At 39.0% G+C, this 20081-nt stretch overlaps 1 protein-coding gene across 1 annotated transcript in view; it reads left to right on the top strand.

The window, feature by feature from the left end:
- Positions 1-2276: 2276 nt before the first annotated feature.
- PPP2R5E (protein phosphatase 2 regulatory subunit B'epsilon) overlaps positions 2277-20081 on the top strand; it is a 153605-nt gene continuing 135800 nt past the window's right edge. Inside the window, 2 exon segments of the mRNA XM_032621892.1 lie at positions 2277-2858; positions 5280-5443. Of these exon segments, the coding sequence (XP_032477783.1) occupies positions 5287-5443 (157 nt within the window). The 5' untranslated portion in view covers positions 2277-2858; positions 5280-5286.

Genomic DNA, 20081 nt, shown 5'->3' with positions numbered 1-20081 from the left:
CTCCCACTTTTCCTTGAGGACATCTCCTACGATGTTATGGGCCAAGAGACCATTCCATGGGCTGGGTCCCTCATTATGTATATAAAATATTATATAAAATATTTTTCTTTTTCGATTAGAACTAAGCATAAATAGATGTCCTCATATTTTCTTCTCCTGCATCCCAAATGGACTGACTTGCATTCTTCCTGGAATATACATACCCCTGGGATGCATTGCATGGACCTCCTTTAGAAACTATTGGTCCAAGGAAAAATCTCTCACATAGGCAAGGATGTTTCCATTTAAAAAGACCTACTCATTTCAGTTACTCAGCCATTTTACAGAAAGTGAAAGTTTTGAAATGAATCATCTTTACAGATTCATAATTTGCAAGCAAAATCCCCACTCTACAAAATGTGAAATGTTCTAAGCAACAGCTGTGAGCATTTCAAACATGCACTACTCTTGGACAATTCAATTGTTGCCAAGGGAAATTGAGTTGGCTTTAAAATCTTCCTTGGTTTGAATTCTGCATTTACCCTTAATCAGAAATTGAGCAAACAAATTCTGCATGGCTGGGGCACTGAACTTTTCATGAAGACTGGTATGGGAAACTGAGATGTGGAAATGTAAGTTTCTTGAAGGTGGGAAGGAGACTGGTATTCTAGCCAGTTTTGTAAGGCCTAGGGGAGGTGAACTTTTCAGAGCAAACACAGACACTATCTATACAGTGACCAATCACCTGGAGTCAGTAGAGGAAGCCTGCTTCCATATAAGAGCACCATCTTTTCCTGTTTCCCATTTCAGTTCAAAACAGGAATTAAAAAAAATTTTAATGGCACAGAAAAAGACCCATTCAAGACCCATTTCTGGGGATGTGCATAGAAATTTGCAACACTTGAGTGCTAAATAACACAAACAAGAGAAATAACAATGCATATTTTTGTCAGTTGTATATATGTTACAGTTTTATTTATATATAGTTATATTTCCTAACTGTATAGAAAACATGATATAATGCGAAAGGGAAAAACTACGGAACGGAATACACAATTTTAAAGAAAAAAATACTGGACAGAAGTACACCAAAATGCTAACAGTGGTTATCTCTGGGTTGAAGGATTATAAACGTTATTTTTTGTACTAAGCATTAAGAATTTCTTTCTTCCTTCCTTTCTTTCTTTTTTCTTTTTTTTTTTTAACCCTCTCAAAAGACATACATAGAATCCACTCAAATAGAGCAAGAGTCCAAGAATATTCTCTGGAAATGCACCACTTGGCCTAGGACTCACTAAGGATGCAAACATCTCTCTAAATATTTTATCACTTGTTCTAGCTAGAGTTAAGTGAAGCCTTCTCCATAAACTCTTTCGGATCCAACTTGCCAGTGAAGAGCTCCCAAGCTCCCGCAGTTTGAAGCTGGGTTTCCCTGCGCTCTGTACAGCGGGTGGGCCCAAGAGGTTATCTCAATAAATGATCACAGAGCGTGGAGACCGCGTTCCCACCTGCACAAGTTACACTGAACTGGCCCCAACCAGGCTTGCAGGAGCTCCAGGGAGCTGATATTCAAAACAGAGGTTTAGGGAAAAGGAGACTAGGCGAGAGAGAATTCGAAGCGATACCCAACCCTTGGCCGGGCCCCAGGGGTTCAGATTTCCGTGCCAGGCCTCCCACAAGGTGGAGCGGAGAGCGACTGCTGGGGGCTTTACAGCCCCGGGCTGCGAGGGGCCCATCTACAAAGGCAGCGGCGCACAGGCTGCCTTTCTTTCTTTCTATGCGGCGCTGGTTCCCGTCCGAATGGGATTCCTCGAGTCCAGAAGGGCTAGCCTCGCCGCTGAAAGGGGCGGAATCAAGGGCCAGGGACGCCCCCACCCTTAGCCGACCCTTGCCCTTGGAATCCTCAGGTTGCAGACGACCGCCGCCCAGAGGATCCGCACAGCGCGGAAACCCATCGCACTGATGTCACGCGCACCCCTCCGGGTTTAAGGAGCTCCTCTCAGGCCTGGCGGCGGCGGCGGATCCCCGCTTCAGCCTACCCCACCGCCTGGCGGAAGCGGCGGCAGCGCGGCCGGAGATCTCGGTTGCATCCGGGTCCCTCTCGCCTCAGCCCAATCCTCAGCCTCCTCTCTTCCCACCCTCCTGTTTCTCCGCCCCCCCGCCGCCAATCCCCGATCGGGTCTCAGCCCAACTTGCTGACAAGGGAGTGAAGGCGGACGCCGGCCAATGAAGCCTCGCTTCCCGTTTGAAGCCTCCAGTGAGTGGGCGCTGGAGGCGGGCGCTGCTGGCCAGAAGGTTCGGTTGCGAGTGTGCCATGGACTCAGCTGCCCGGTGATATTGACAATAGGAGAGAGAAAGGGGCATTGACGGGGACTCACCGCGGGCACCGAACGGCGGCTCTGGCAGCGACGGCTCCAGCCCCAGCGGCTCCTTCTTCTCCTTCCTTCTCTTCCTGCTGCCTCTGCGGATCTAGTCTTCCTCCCTCCCTTCCCCCCTCCCCTCGTCGTCGCTGCAGCCGCCGGGTCCGGGGCAACGAGCAGAGGCGCCGCCCGCCGGGAATGTGAGCGAGGAGCCACCGGCGGAGCCGCAGCGGGGTCGGTGCCGATTTGATGGGACGGGCCCGCGGGGGAGGATCGTGAGGCCGCCGCCGCCGCCGGAGCGCTGAGGTTCAGGTCCGGCCGTGAGGCCTAGAGGCGCCGCTGCCGCGGAACCGGAGGGACGCCGCGCCGGACAGCCGTCGCCCCGGGCTCCCTGCCGCTGACCGGACCTCCCCCCGCACGCCCCGGTCCCGCCACCCGCCCCCGCTGCGGCCCTCTCTCCCGTCTCCCGCCCCTCCGAAACCACAGATCATCTTCGGATTCTTCTCCAGAAGCTTCAAGGTAACTTCGTCCCTCCAGCACCGCGGCTCGTCTGCTTCCTTTCCTCCTTTCCTGCCTTCTACCCGACCTCCTGGGGAACCTGCGGGGCACCGGCCTGGGGAAGGCCTGGCCTGGGCCGGCGAGGGGTGCGATGGGGTGAGGTGAGGGAGAGGGAGCGCCGGTCCCACTTGTCTGATTTACCTGCAAATGCTTCTGATGATGCCTTTCATTCACTCTGCCCTCCACCCCCCTTTTTCTCCACCATCCGGCATTGGAGGCGTATTCTTGTCCCCCTTTATCCACTGACGGGGGCGGGGGGGAGGAAAGGGGGATTGGTGTAGTGAGAAGGATTCTGTAGCAGCTTATCTTCTCCAGGGCTTGGGGTGGCACGGGGTGGGGTGGGGTGGGTGGGAGCAAACGGAGTATGTGAGCATCCCTACACACCAACCTTTTCTCTGTCTTTCTCCTCCACCCCAGTACCCCCTTTGGGTTATCCTGTGCCTTGGAAATGCCCCGTGCCCAGTGCTTAGAGGATGATAAAGCTTCGGGCGTCCTAGCCCACGGCGAAACCTGTTTCCCCGGGCTTTGTACGGACCCGCTGCTACTGCACGTTCAATTCTGCAGCGCTTTAGGGTTGAGATCCTTGACGTTTATCCTGGGCCGCGGGCAAATGATTAAAACAAAATTTTTTTTTGCTACCAGTAAATCATCTTTAGAGATGGGAGATAAAGAATAAAGGAGAGACAAAAAGAGTGGAGGAGGAACAGGATTTATGGAAATCTTGTGTTGTGAGGGTTAAATGTAGTCTAAATAATTCACATACCAGATTGGAAAAGCAGCCCCTAAATTTACAACATACAAATGTGATGTGGAGCTTCTTGCAGATGCAGTTATTACGAATTTTTAAGTCATCTTACTTCTTCTATAATCATTCATGGTTTGCAATTCCTTTTTATCTATCACATTTCATTTAAGGCTAAATTAGATTGGTAAAAACTTTTTTAAAAAAGAGTACCAAACAGGACTTCAAAATTCCAAACCTCAACATCATATGGTTTTGTTTGTTTTTTGTTTATGTTTTTATTATTTTTACTTTGTCAGAATCCAGCTAATCCAGGTAACTTTTTATTCTCACACGTTCAGGAAAAAACTCCTTAACTCTTTTAGAGGTTACAAAACACTTATGTTATGTATTGGAATGACAGGTGAGTGATTGCATTTCAGCATTTCCCCCATGTGCGTTATTTCTATTCAAGTCTGCCATTAATCTTCCATGGAGCATGGAGCCTCAGTGCCATAGAAATGATGGCATCTGTTTAAATTGGTGAATGAAACTGAGCTTAATCCTTGTTACTTTTAGGATTTCTTTACTTTTAGCCTTCATTTTAATGATTTCAGAGTGTTAAAAAAAATCCCAAATAACTGTTCAGTTCCATTAGTTTGATAGAATGAAAATTAATATTTGATGATGAACTTCAAGGGAACTCAACTTGGTTGTCTAAGTAGGCTGTGAATTTGTTTTTATTTCAACTTTGGTGTACCATTTCATCATAGTTTTGTTTATTAAGCTTTAGTAACTTCAGATGGCTTCATTCAAAAAGAAGACTTCTTTGAAATGATTTTAATTATGCCTTTTATATGTTCTGTTTAAAGTAACCTAGCTTGTCCTCCTTTGTGGTGTGGTGTAGTTTATCATAGCTAACACAGCACATTGCATTAAAAGTCATGTCTTGGTAGTTGAGAAATTGTAAATTTCACCTGGCTGTGATACAGTGGTGTAGATTCTTGAAGTACCATAAGAGTTTCAACTCTAGAGCCCATTCATAATATTAACTATCTTGGGAAAATGTTTGGATGGAAATTTTGTAGCTGCAGAATAGTTGCTCAATTACTTCTGGATCTCAAGATGAGAAGAGCTGTGCAGTTAGAAAATGAGTACATGTTCAAGTATAAATGAACATCTTTTTGTTTGTTTGTTTGTTTTGCGGTACGCGGGCCTCTCACTGTTGTGGCCTCTCCCGTTGCGCAGCACAGGCTCCAGACGTGCAGGCTCAGCGGCCATGGCTCACGGGCCTAGCCGCTTCACGGCATGTGGGATCTTCCCGGACCGGGGCACGAACCTGTGTCCCCTGCATCGGCAAGTGGACTCTCAACCACTGCGCCACCAGGGAAGCCCTAAATGAACATCTTTAATGCATATCGTAGTGGGAGTAGCACAATGCATTAGCATTACAGTATTGCTTATATAGTACTTATATTCTATTTTCCACCAAGTTTTTCTGTTTTCCCATTGAACATGTGACTGCTCTTAATTGATTTTATTTGCTTTCTTTTAAACATATTCCCATTTTCAAAAATAGTGTATGGGAATTTTAGAATTTGAGTAACTCACTTGTATGCTTCTACCTCGGGAATGTGTTGATGATACTTCTTTCTTTTCAGTAGGGATATGTCCTCAGCACCAACTACTCCTCCATCAGTGGATAAAGTAGACGGATTTTCTCGGAAGTCCGTCAGAAAAGCCAGACAGAAGAGGTCGCAAAGTTCCTCACAGTTTAGGTCTCAAGGCAAGCCTATTGAGTTAACACCTCTGCCGCTGCTAAAAGGTAAGGCTCATGACCAGGTGATGGATTCCTTTTCAATTGATCTTTTTGTATCTGTATATAATTTTCTTTTTTGTAGAGTTCCATATTTGTTAAAATTCCATGTTGCAAATTGAAGAGATGGGAGGTTTCCGACATGTTGAAGTTATTGGTGTGTGATACACCCCTCCCCCTTTTAAAGGGTTCAATTTAATATAAATAGCCATGGACAAATGAAAATAAACTTATTATCAGAGAATCTCTCACATTGATAAGTAGAAAAACTGAATGCCACAGAAACTTCATGAGGTCTGGGTCTGTGTTTTTTTTATTGTCTTCTGTTGACATTTAGATGTATACATCGTATGCAGTGACAACTACGAATTGTACAGATTTAATCACAGGAGGTAGACCTAGTAGAGGAGATGGTGCCATTAACTTACATATAGAAAATAATGTTTGAAATAATTCATTTTTTAAAATTGAGAAAAAATGGTCAGTAATTGATTACACGCATTTTTGTTTTCAGATAGTACAAATAGAAAAAGTATTTGATGATCATATTGTTTAGGGAATTAATATGAGAACTTTTTTTTCTAAATTAAACCTTTTACCTTTTGTTTGAGTATGTGGGTACTTTTTGTTCCTTTTAATTTTTATCTATTTGCTTTATGTTTATGAACAAGCATTGTTTGAAATGTATCCGAACATAGCAGTTATAGCATGGAGCTATTAGAATCTACCGTTGAAGGTAGATTTTTGTCTGCTGAACACTTAAGAGTGAGGAGAAAGGGGACGTGAACAATACAATACACTTTACTGGCTCAGAGGAAATCAAAAAACTTGGTTGCTAGTTAGTTAGTGAACATTTATGTCTGTAACAATTTGTGAAATCAGAAGGTATTAAAAGAAAAACTGGAGTGTGACTAGAAAAGATCCTCAAAATGTAGCCTAGGATATTTCAAACTTCTGTTTTTCCCGTATGAACATTTTTTTTTAAGGGAGGAAGATTCATAAATGAGATTTCCATGTTTATACTTGAAATTGGTAAACATGAAATGAATACTATTACTGTAAAGATGATATATCTACAGTTAATGAAGATGAGCTCTTATGAGTTTGGGGGGAGAAAATTTTGACTAAAGTTTTTGCTGGTAAAAATGAAAATAGTCTTTATGAGGCTTTGGAAGAAAAATGAAGGAAAAACTCGCTAGGGATAAAAGTAACTGTACTTGAAATACAAAGTTGGGAGGTATATTGGATTCTTTAGTAGTTTATTTAATCGGAAATAAACATGTAATAGCTAGTAGCATCTATATCTGGCAACGGACTTTATTCTGAGGAAGCAGTTTAAACTTTCTTAGGGTTAGAACAAATTTAAACTTTGTTATATTAATTTCTTGGGGCCCATGGTAAACATTTAAATTAGAACTTAACTGACCACTCAGAGCCATGGTGTTGGTTTTGTGGGTAGTGAAAGAAGCATGCGTGAGAAGAATTTGGCACATGTTTTAATATTTTGTTGTTTCTTATCTCATTTTAAAAAATTGTAATATATCTATAACATAAAATTGACCATTTTACCTATTTTTAAGTGTGCATTAAGCATGGCATTAGGTACATTCACATTGTTGTATGTCCATCACCACCACTCATCTCCAAGACTTTTCATCTTTCCCAGCTGAAACTCTGTATCCATTAAACACTAACTCCCCATTACCCCTCCCCCTAACCTCTTTGCAACCACTACTGTCTCTGTGAATTTGACTACTCTAGGTATCTCCTATAGGGGGAATCCTACAATGTTTGTCTCTTTTGTGGTTGGCTTATTTCACTTAGCATAATGTCCTCAAGATTCATCCATGTTGTAGCATGTGTCAGAATTTCTTTCCTTTTTAAGGCTGAATAATATTCCATTGTGTGTGTGTGTGTGTGTGTGTGTGTGTGTGTGTGTGTATGTATATATATGCCACGTATTGTTTATCCATCTGTCAATGGATACATGAGTTCCTTCCACCTTTCAGTGATTGTGAATAACGCTGCTATGAGAACATGGGTGTACAAATATCGTTTTGAGTCCCTGCTTTCACTTGGGTATATACCCAGAAGAATTGCTGGAGCATATGTTTAATTTTTTGAGGAATTGCCATACTGTTTTCCACAGCAGCTGTACCATTTTACATCCCTACCAGCAGTGCCCAAGGCTTCTTCCAATTTCTCCACATTCTCACAGACACTTGTTATTTTCTTTTCGATAATAGCCATCATAATGTGTATGAAGTAGTATTTCATTGTGATTTTTATTTTCATTTCCCTAGCGATTAGTGACATTGAGTATCTTTTCATGTGCTTTTTGGCCATTTGTATATCCTTTTCTCATATTTTAAGTGGAGTCTGATAGTATTGTAAAATTTCCAAGAATTCTGCTCTCCAAGAATATGATTTTTGTGAACTTGTATGTTTTGCCAGCATAGGAGCATTGGAGAGCAACAAGATCATATAATACTAGATACATCCACAAGCTTAAATTCCAGACAGACTAAAAGTGATTCTTGTGTAATAAGCACGTTCTGGGAAGATATTCCGGGAAGCATTCCATAAATTAGATTTCCATATCTGTAGAATAACAAAGAAGTACAATCATGTATAGACTTTAGAAATGTGTATTTGTTCTTGATTATTATAGTGAATGTAAAGAGTTTGTTGAATAACATTTGTTTTCCTTACAATGGATTGACTTTTATTTGTGTGCCTTCTCACAACTTTAGGAGGTGGTTTATGAAATATAAGGAAGACATAAAAGGAATTTTTTTTTTACCATTTCCTTAGGAAAAACCAGTGTAAATTATATATGCATGCCAAAGGGTAGTTATTGATTTAATTTTCTATAGAATTGTTTTGACTGAATTGGAAGGTTTAAGATAATTTTATTTGGGGGTGCAATATAAACTGTAGTTGAATTTTGGGGGTTGCTTTAAAGAGTAAAGAAAAAACATGTCCTTAAGGTCTTTAATTTTAGGGGAGTTTGAAAACGGAAATTGTGTAAACATAGTAATTATGTAGCTCATCTTTTTAATATGTAATTTTTGAAAGCTCAAAAATTAGGTATTCATTAATCACTTGTTTTGTGTGTTTGCCTTATAAGAATGCTTATTATATGCATGGTAATACTTGACTGACTTATAAGTAACACTGCCATTATTTCTTAGCATTTTGAAAGTCTCTTCACTTGCAGCCCTGTAACAAAGTGAAAGGAAAGTTTCATCTCCTTTGCTCTTTTCCTAATAGGTGGGTTTTTGAAATTTGTATCAGTGATGTTATTTTTCTATAGACAGCAACACCAGCATGTAGTTTTGTGTAAATATATCAGTGACCTGGCTTTTCCTGCAATTGTGAAATTGCAGGATAGACCTTGACATGTAGACCATTTGAGTTTTCTCCATAAAGTACTTCTGAAAATATTTTCAGAAGGTCCTAAAGTTTTTGAGCTTGAAGGACTTTTACTCATTTTCCTGATAAGGGGAATTCAGTAGAGGTTGAGTGCCTTATGTGCTTGATAAGAAAGTAAAGACTTGGATGCTTTCTGGGTGCCTGCACAGCAGGACATAAAGCAAGCTTGGACAGTTACCTAGGTAAGTCGCTGAATAAGGACAAAATAAACACTTAGGCAAATAGACACACACACATTAGTAACAATAGCAATAATAATAATAACTACTAGGGGTAGTCGTATCTGGTTAGGTGGTTTATGTTTTCTACCCACGCCGTATTTCCTTGTCGTTTTAACTTTAAACGATTATATAAGTTTAGATTTGAGTGAGATGTTTTTGAAAGCTACCACCTCTTTGAAAATGGGATTATAATGAAAGTGGCATCATTGTTGCTAGCCTCACAATTCATCATATGTTTCTAAAGCATTTTGCTCATAGTTTGGACAGTCAGTATCAAACATTCCAAAAACTTTGATGGCTGGAGGTGCTGTTCAGCAGAAACTCTTTGCCCCTTGGTGTTGAAACCTTTAGATTGGTAACGTATTTCTGTAACACTAATTCTCTGATTTTTTTTAACTCTACACTTACGATTCAGCTTACATTTTAATTTTATAGGGTGACAGTTTGTAAGGACTTGAAAAATTCCAAGTTAAAACTAGTTTGTGTGCTTTAAAAATTATTGGATGGGATAATTCGTCTCTTTCATGTTTATCTGCTTTGTGTAGTGTAAAGGAGCATACAGATAGAATTCCCAGTTTTATAACGGACTAGTGCTCTAAACTGTATTTATAATGCGAATGATCTCCTAAGAAATAATGTCCTCGATTTTGGTGTTCACTGTCTTCCTTATAGGTTATGCCGCGGTGTCGCATGGGAGGAAGTACACGGGCTTTGTTGCCTGCAAGAGTCCTGGCTAGCTCACTAGCTGTGTTGTCTGGGGCAAGCGAGTTAGCTTTGGAAAGCTTGGTTTTCTTGTCTGTCAAATGGGGATGATAATAAAAATCAAGAGACGCGGCAGTACCACATTCAATATATTACTAACTGTTGTCATTTAACTGGGATTTCAGAAGTTACAATATGAATAATGTGAAATTATTATTTGACTTTTTGTATTTTCCTAGCAAAAAAGTTGAAACTGGAGATTTCTCTGAAAATTATGAAACAAGAGCATAGTTTTGAGGTCATGAACCTTTTTCAGCCCCCAAATACGAAGAAACAGTGTGCAAATGTGTTGAATTTAGTAGACTCGTTATTTTAAGCATCTTTACATGGCGGTTTTTCACTTTCTGCATTGGTATCCTGCCACATTTTTTAGTGTAGTGCTTTTTGACTTATTCGTTTTTTGAATAGATAATACAGTTATATGGTTCAAATTCCGAAAGATACAAAAGGATGTATAATGAAAAATCTTCCTCCCAAGTCGGTTTTCCTAATTAGCTCCCCTTCCCAGAAACAGCCAGTCATAATATACTTGTATTGTAGGTATAGGCATTCTTAAACCCTTGAATGAATTTGAAATGCATTGAGCAGGCTGAAATTTTATATGAATTTGTCCATTTTTTAAGTGGGATAATTCCATAGCATTTTTCAAATTCTCAAAGGGGTGTCTGAATCAAAAAAGTTAAGAACGATTGATCTAGTTTGTACCTTAGATTAACGATGTATGTTCTTTTTTTTTCTTTCCCATTATAGTTTATTACAAGATATTGAATATAATTCTTTGTAGGACCTTGTTGTCTTTTATCTATTTTATATATAGTAGTTTGCGTCTGCTAATCCCCAACTCCTGCTTTATCCCCTCTCCCCCCACCCGTCTTCCTCTATGGTAACCATAAGTTTGCCTTTTATGTCTGTGAGTCTGTCTCTGTTCTGTAAATAAGTTCATTTGTAATTGATGTATATTCCTTAGGCAACTAAATTGTAGTGTGAGTGTGTGCGTATGTGTGAATGGTTTTAAAAAAATAATCGTAAGCTTTGCTTTTGAACCAGAAGAACATCTGTAAGTTAATAGGTGTTAACATACAGCTTTGCAGCCTTTGAAGCAATGTGGTAATATATTTCTTTGGGGGAAGAAATTATAAGATCTTGCACAAAACCAGTATCAAATGACACTGTTATCGTGTGCGAAAGATTATACTAGTTGTAGTGAAGAGGCATTTCATTCACTTTTAGGTGAGAATTTTATATGTCTATATCTATATAGCCTAATAGTTTGTTTCTGTAGCATAGAGAAAATTCCCATACAAAGTCTCATGTGGGCCAAAATAAATTGAGAGTAAGCGTTCCTGATTCGTGAATCATTTAAAAGTAGGGTAAGCAGCTTGCATTCATATCCGTCCCATCTGAGTGTGATAATTACTGCTTAGTTCTTAACTTAGGGTTCATGGATTTCTCGTTGGGGATAGGGTGTGTGCATCGTGGGTGGGCTTCAAGTTTCTAAGAACCTCCAAAAATTATATGTAAAGTTTCTGTGTAGGTGCATTTGGTTTTTTTTTTTTTGGAGGAGAGAGTTCATTGCTTTCATCAACTTCTCAAAGATTTAGCTCTACCGTTCCTGCTCTTTCCCCAGAGTTAAGAGCTTTTGGCTTAGACCAAAAGATTGGGAATTATTATTATTATTGTTTTTCCTGAGTATCATGTTAGCTTTATGTGTGTGCAGATGCATTGGATACTTACCAATAAATATTGTAAGCTTTAAACAGAATTCATCATAAAATGGGTCTCTCCAGGATATAACCCATCCAGGGCATAAAAATGTTAAGGTGCCAAATGAAACCTCTCCTAAGGTGAGGTGGTCCTTTTCTACTTAGAACTTTCCTCTCTTGACTTTGTATCATTCTTCAAGTTTCAGCACAAATGGGACCTTCTTAGGGACCATCCTTCATCACTTTTAAAAATAGTCTCCTTTGACGTTTCTATCACTCTGTTGTTTTTTGCATCATATTTATAATCTGAAATTATTTTATCTTTGTTTACTTGTATGTTATCTGTTTTTCCTCCCCCATGAGAATACAATCTTTGGTGTAGAAACCTTGTTTCTCTTATCTCTAGGGGCTAGATCAGTGCCTCATACATAGTTGGTTTTCAATAAGTATTTGTTAGTAAATGAATGAACATTGTTAGTTGAAAGCATCGAGGTTATTAGTAATGGCACTATAGACATTTATTTTTCCTTTCTAAATATTAAATTTTGCCCCCCAAACCCAGGCCATGCAGATTTTATTTTAACTAGTAATTTACACAAATTTTTTTTTTTTTTTGCGGTACGCGGGCCTCTCACTGTTGTGGCCTCTCCTGTTGTGGAGCACAGGCTCCAGACGCGCAGGCTCAGCAGCCATGGCTCACGGGCCTAGCCACTCTGCGGCATGTGGGATCTTCCCGGACCGGGGCACGAACCCGTGTCCCCTGCATCGGCAGGCGGACTCTCAACCACTGCGCCACCAGGGAAGCCCTACACAAAATTATAAACTTGTTTAATGAAGACTTTTTATTTTTAAAGGATCAAATTGCTGAGTGTTCACTTAAAAAGCTGAGAGTGGTTTTCTTCTCTGGTAATTCTGCATGTTTCAGGTTAAAAACAGAAGTGACATCTTGTGGAGAGAGGATGGAGTGGATTTTATGTATGACAGACATTCCTTTTACTTAGGAGATTCATCACTTTCATTTTGTAGAAGTTAAGATATTAAGTATAGTGAAATTTCTTTTTTCTGCTGGTGTTTGGGGACTGAATTACAGGCTGATCAGATCACCAGGCTTTCTTTCTTTATATAGTTTAAGAGAGAATAGCATATCTGATATTATAATGGACTTTCAGAGCAGTGTTTTATGGTCAAATTTTCTCTTGTCTTTAAAACTTTTATAATAATGTAAGCTCTTAATATTAACTAGATTTTGCAGTGCTTGAAAAAAACAGTAAAGTTTCTAGATATTACAAAACGGCTAACTAAAGTAGTTCTTTGGTTTGTTTGCCAGTAATGACATTCTCTTTTACCACTTAAAAATATTTTTCTACCTTTTGTATTGTAAGATTTCATAAACACAAAACAGGGATCTTATTTTTATATTATAGTAGAATTATGCATAAAGGAACTTATTAATTAAACAGTATAATATTATTATATTATTACCTAATATGTAACAGTATATACCTAATATATGTAACATATTACCTGAGGAAGGCAGGTGGCCTCTCTGAGGTAAGAATGGAGGCTCTGGGGTAACACACACGTAGGTTCGAATTCTAGGTCCACTCACAGCCATGTGACTTCCAAGCATTGGTTTTTTTATCTCCAAAATTGGGAGAGGAGCCCACTTCGTAAGGTCAGATTAAGTGCCATCAAGCAGGTAAAACATTTAGCTCAGTGCTGACGATGTTGTAGGAGTTGAAGAATATTAACTATTATAATTATAGGAAGAACTGTGTAGTGTAAAATGTATACCAGTGTTTTTCAGTTGATTATTTCTTTAATACATTACATGAATTATTTACACTTAAGGAAGAAAAATATGGAGTATGTGGAGCTGTGAGAATTAGACTTTTAAAACAAAAAGGAGAACTGGTTCTTGTGGAACAATCTCAGCATTATTGTTTAGTCAACATTAGTTTGAAACTGACTTCTCATTTCAGGAATAAGAACTTAAGGTGGCTAATGTGATTATTTTCAAGGGAAATTCCATTTGTGGAGAGTTAACCAGGAGAAATTATTGTTAGGTAAACTCATTTTGAAAGTTGTCTAGTAGGACAGGATCTGCAAACTTGTTGTGATTGCTTACTCCTATCAGTAAAAATAATGTATATTTCTGTTTATATGTTGTACACATGTGCTATTATACGGATATATAATGCATGTTAAGAATATACACAGACATAGAAAGTTAAAAAGGATGATACTGGAAAATAAAATGCGTAGATGTTCTTAATACTTAATTTTTTTACCTCCTTTTCCCTTGTCCACCCTCCCAGCACATTCACTAACCCTAACACATCTTTGTTTTGATATTTTGCTTCATAGAGAGAACCTTCTCTTCAGGTTTTGAGCCTCGTTAATTTTGTAGCATTCTGTTTTGAGCCAGAAAGAGTTGACATTGGAGCCAGATGTGGAGAGTGGATGAGAAAACTTTCTTTATCTTATTGAGGTTTTTGTCCAGGCTTTTGAATTTATTGCACCTTAAAGAAACAAAATCTGAATTGAGGATTTTGCCAGTTTAAGGAGTATCATAGAAGGTTCTTTGTCGAGGGCTCTTATTTTGCTGTTGATGGGTGGGTTTCAGAGTGTCCTTAACCCTCTTGAAATTCCAGGCAGTTTTTGTGTCTCTGTGCAGATTGACATTTTTTTTGAGCAGAGGGTTTAGAGCTTTCATCAGATTCTCAAAGGAGTTTCCCTAAAGGCTAGCAACCATTGCCTTGGGTGGTAGGTGTCAGTTTCCTCACTCAGAGCAGAGAGAGAGAATTTGTCATATAATTCCTTTCTGTAGAAGGGAGATCTCATGTCAAGAGGTTTCTCCTGCATGTGTTTTCTGATTTTTAATTCTTTTTTTTTGATTTTTAATTCTTTTTGATACCAAACAGAACTTTAAAAGGTATTTGAGGGTAGAAGTTACTACATGACCCCAGTGTGGTTGTTTGGAAATTTTTGATCAGTGTCATTTGAAAAATTAAGCTGCTTGAATAGAACTACCACTGGTAAAATTGAGAGTGCCTGTAAAATAGCGTTTTCTCTGGAACAGCTGTGGACCTGGAAGAAGTCGGGAGGAGAAACTCAGGTTCTCTTTGCTGGTGAAGAAATAAGTTAGTAACCAGTGAAGGAGAAGAGAAGCAGTATCTCTTGGTCCTGCTATGTGCCAGGTGAGGTACCACATGGTGTCACATTGAAGCTTCCCAACAACACCAAGAACAAGGGATGTTTGCTGTTGACTGCGGGTGGAGAGAGCCTGAGTTGGGACCCCAGTTCCATCTGGTTCCAAAGCCAGGGCCTTTTCCATTATGTGCATTAGTGGTGGATGAACACAGGTGAGCACTGGAGCTAACAGCCTTCTTGTTCATGCTGTGCGGGGATGATTTATTACGTGAATCATCTTACTACCTCTTGTAAGAACTCTGAAAATTGTGAGGAGACTGAGGTGATGAGAAAGAGAAGTGGAGAATAGAAGCGGGGGGAGCAGCCAGGCTGGCAGTGGCACTGTGGGTGGTGGATGGTGACAGGGAAGAGTTGAGGAAGAGCAGCAGGCCTCACAGACTCATCTCCTTGGAAAGGCCAAGGCAGTGCCACCAAGAGGCAGACAGGAAGGATAGCCAGCACCTCACGTTGGCAGGGAGGGGGAGATGCCTCTCTGGACCCCTGTGGGACACAAATGCTGTCACCATAAAGGCGGGAGAGTTAGAGTTTGGTAAACAGGTAGCATTCTGGCAGTGGTATTTTTTACCATCATCTTCCCATCTTTGGGAACTAGCATATTGTAGGAAAGGATATGGGTTCAAACCTGGGTGATAATTCTACGTCTGTGATTTGAGAACAGGTATTTAACCTCTTTGGAGCTTCAGTTTCCACTTTTGCAAAATGGGACTCATATATCCCAAGGTGGTTGTGAGGAATGAGATAATGTGGGTAAACTGCTAATGTGTGGTCGGTGGCCTAATAAATATTCCTTCCCTTGTCTGTCTGTTTGCCATTGATCTTTCTTTGAGTCACTCCTGTGGGCCTGCATCGTGTTTCAGAATACACAGTGTTGTGAGGGAAGGGGTCTGGCAAAAGTTCCTCCATTTATGTAGGCACCATGAAGGACTTTCATCTTAAGGTGAGGTTACATTTTATGTAATTAACCTGCCGTTGCTAGTGCCTGGAACACTGTTCAAAGTCAAACGTTAAAACATTAAAAAGAACGTGGAGAAAATTGGGACTTGCCACCATTTCAGGAAAAGTACTGTCTTCTAACAAGGAAGATGAAGGCTTTGGAATTAGCCTTTCACCAAAGCAAGCCCAGAAGACAATATCTGGGAATGGAGGGGTTGTGCCTTTGCCATACCTAATAAGGATATACAGTGAGAGTTCAGAGTGGTTTCAGGCTCCAGAGGACCTCTCATACATTCTTACATTAGCAGTTTGGAAATCACAGCTACATTGTACCTTCCACATTATAGGCATGTACCACTTTTCTTTTTGAATGAGTATTTTGAATTCAAGGACATTTGTAGCAAAAATGAAGCTTCTTTTGCGGGTCAGAAGGCTATTTCAACCTTTGACTCATCAAGTTAATTTTTCAGAAGGATATAGTGATGAATCAGAAGAATTGGTGTTTTTTCCTAATTTGTGAGCAAAAGTCAAAATGACTTGAAAGCAGTTTGATACAAGGGACTTTCTAAAAAGTAAAAGGATGTTTCAGTACTCTGTTCTGCCTTGTCTTCCATGCATTCATCTGTGTTTGCCTCTTCAACTACATCTACAAGTGGTATAACTAACTGGTGTTTTTAACGATACCTAATCATTTAGAAATAAAGTTCATTTCACTTTAAGAAAGCTTAAAGATATTTTAATCAATAACAGTTAAGATGAAGTTCTAAAACTTAGTTCCTTCAACTTGGGATGTGGCTGGTTCTTGGAGGCTTATAAGTTTTTAGCTATGAGGAACCTTGATGTAACCTTTGGCTGCTGAGAAAACCTTGTGCTTTACTATCTAGAGTTAGTTATTTCCTAAAGATTTTGGATAGAGCTATATTTTATTGTGTTTAGGTTTACATTTTGACATTGTAAAAGACATTTCAACTAATGGAGTTTGTTTAGGCATTTCTGGTTTAGTGGTATGTTCTAGAAATGGTATATACTTTAAAATACCCTTGGGCTTAGGAGTGGTAGACCCTATACTCCTACTCTTGAATTATGGTGAGACTCGAATGAAATAAATGGTGTGCAAGTATTTTTCAAAGTATATATGAAGCAAATAGCTATCTATGAAAGGAGTCTGCATGTGACCTGGCTAAATCAGTCACATCCAAAGGCCTTAAATTCTCATTTTTGAAATTTTTCTGTGGGCTCTGTAAGTCAGTTCATTCATTCATTCATCAGATGTCTACTGTGTGGTGTGATGTACGAGGCACTGTCCTGGGAACACAGTGATGAGCAAAACAAGAAGATTGATGAGGTACTTTTTCTGAAAAGGCCATTGTAGCTGGAGGTCAGAGACTGATGGAGCTATTTAGGTCATTGGGCCAAATCATCCAGGCTGGGTTAAAGTTTGTCCTTGACCCTGAGGGCATTTGTACATGGCCGTAAATATACAACGACAGAGTAATTAAATCACCCACAAACCTCCTACCTAGTCATGAGTATTTTTCCCTCATGTTTATATATTCTTGTGTTATGCTTTAAAAAAATTTTGTTATGTGTAATGATTAATACCATTTTAATTACTTTGCGATAGTCTTATTATTGGAGTTGGAATTTTAAAAAGTTCTTTTTTCTTGTTGTGGTAGCATCATGCTTGTCATCTTATGATACTGGGGTTTCTTTGAAAACAAATTGCTTAGTCATTGCTTGCTTTTTGAAAATTATTACCAATGTACTTTCACACTATAAACATGAAATGTACAAACTAAAAGAAGATATCAAGTCCTTTAAAAACTAAATAAAATCCATCTGTAGGTCCAGCTACATACTCTGTAGATGGCACTGTTATTAAAGTGCGTGATCTTAAGTTTTCATGTGTTTTAATTCACTGTTTTATGAACTGCTGCTTGGAATAGTGGGGAACATAATAGATTAGATTTAATTCATTAACAGAAGAAAGGTTTAGAAAGATCAGAGCTAGCATTATTGTCAGCACCACTTAAAGTTCATTAAATGAGAATGCAGGCAACAGTAAGACCAGTTAGGCAAAGCAATTAACATTAGTAAGTGTTATGGTTACTGCAAAGATTGAGAAAAACAAATAATTGAAAGTATTTTAAATTTGACAAATTGAATGAAGTTAAAAATCGAATCCACCTACTTGTCATTTGCTAATTTAAAATTTTCCTGAGCTATTATGATTTAAATTATTGAGTGTTATCTGTGCTGCATTCTGTAGGTGGTGAAAATTGAGCGGAGTGAGTGCTTTTCAGTACCAGTGCTTGAAGCAGAACTGAATTTGTGATGGTTTACATAAGGAAAAAGCATCATCTGTGATTATCTCAGACTGTGACTTGTGGGGAAATCCAGCAAAATAAGTAAAAGAGCTGTAGAGTCTGGAGTTTTTGACAGTCAGGGCTTAAAGAACCACTCTTGTACCTTAGTGGTTAATGAATTTCAAAATGATTTTAGAATCAATGTACACACCTCTAAGTGCAAATCTATATTTAATATTAATATACTCTTGGTAAAATTATATTTTTTTACAGTTTTACTTAATGGAATATTTTATTTTCTGTGTTGAAGTAAGTAGGACACTATACCCACATACATTTCCTGGCTAGAAAGATATCCTTTTTTTATTTTGTACTGTCTTTTAAGAGAATAATTTTACATCATAGCATCATAGTTAATGATTTATACTCATTTCTCCATAAATGCAAGGATAATTAAGTAGTTATTTGCCTCTTTCTTGGTGAGAAAGTTGTGATGTTTTGCTTGACTCATTTGGAAATGATGAGAGATCAAGAACTTCTCCACAGGGTGGTTTTGAGGATTGAATGAGTTAATATAGCTAATGCTCAGAGCAGGGCCCAGATCATGGCAAGTATTATATAAATGTTAGCTATCTTTGTCATTGTTGTTACTGTTATTATCATTTATTTATAAATACTACTTAATTGTTTGTATCTTAAGGCTTGGGTTTCAAGTGGATCTTGTAAAGATGATCTATTTTTGTATACTATGTTTGGGAAGTGGGTGTTTTGTTTTTTAAAATCTATTTAGTCTACACATAGACAAAATTGTTTAAGTAAAACAGTATAGCACTATGTATTACATTTGCTAATGGACTTGAGAGAACATTTAAAATGAATTTTTGAGTGAAGTAACATTTGGAAGCTGTCAAAAAAAAAATTACTGAACCCAAGGGCTAGTCTAGCCGAGAGTGAGCTGCATTGTGTTATGTTCGCCTAGAGCATTGTGTTCACCTGTCTTCCCCAGCTAGTGCTTTGTGGGGAGAGTGGGTTGGGGAGTTGCATGTGTGTGATGACACTGAATGAACATTGTCACTGTGAAACATTAGGAGGGACCGTAGGTGGTTGCTAAATGGAGTTAAGATGTTGTTGGATGCTACCTGGACAGATAGGAAATAGCTATCAACCTAACATCTTTCATTTAGTGGGAACGCTGAAAAATTGTAAAACAAAACAAAACACCAATCCCCCCCCCCCCCCCCCACCGCCCATCCCAATCTAAAGAGTTTGCTAGGAGTTTTGCAAAAGTATCTTTGGAACAAGTGGCTTAGAATACGAGTTTCATGTGTATTAGAAGCTTTTCTTCACCTGTGAGTTTTTACCTAAAGCTATTTTTATGAACTGAGATTATGGATTTGTTGTGCATGTGTAATTTTGATTAGCAGTGAAACCTATATTTAGTCTTTATTCAGGCCTAGACCTAGAAAGTTTTCTTTTTCCCCCATGGGAAGTTGAGGTTATTACAATGTCCAAAGCACTCTTTTCTCAAACTTAACTCAAGATAATGAGTATTCTCATTGATAATGTCTTCAGTTTCTGTTGAGAAACAATGAATTCAAATAAAATAAGTGACCGTGAATTGAAAATATTCATAAAAGCAGAGTGTACATACATTTGAAGTAGGTATATAATGAGGGAAACCAAGGCTCCAAGAAATCACGGGCAGTTCAAAGTTGAATTGGAATGTTAGTCAGAAAAGAACTCTCTCTTCCAAGTTACCTATCTCCTTGAGCTGGTAGATGCTGCTGTTTCTGTTCTACTTTGAATTTTTACTTTTTATCTTAAAGATTTAAAATAAAGACTCAAAGACTGAAGAAAAGAAAGCTTCAGTCAAGGCAAGGCAAGGCACCTTATGTGTGTCCCATACTCTGCTGGGCTTCAGCTTTATTGAAGCCTGAGACATTTCCCAGACTTTTTTTCCCCATCTGTTTAGAAAATTTTTTAAAGCAAAATTTCAACATTTGTTTTTTGTTCTCTGTTTCTCTTGCTTAGTTTTTTTCTTCAGGTGGGTTTACTTCAGGCCATATTGAGCTAT

This window comes from Phocoena sinus, chromosome 2, assembly GCF_008692025.1.
Source record: "Phocoena sinus isolate mPhoSin1 chromosome 2, mPhoSin1.pri, whole genome shotgun sequence".
Taxonomy (NCBI): Eukaryota; Metazoa; Chordata; class Mammalia; order Artiodactyla; family Phocoenidae; genus Phocoena; species Phocoena sinus.
The sequence above is the reverse complement of the archived record's forward strand: the minus strand, read 5'-3'. Positions and strand labels throughout refer to the sequence as shown.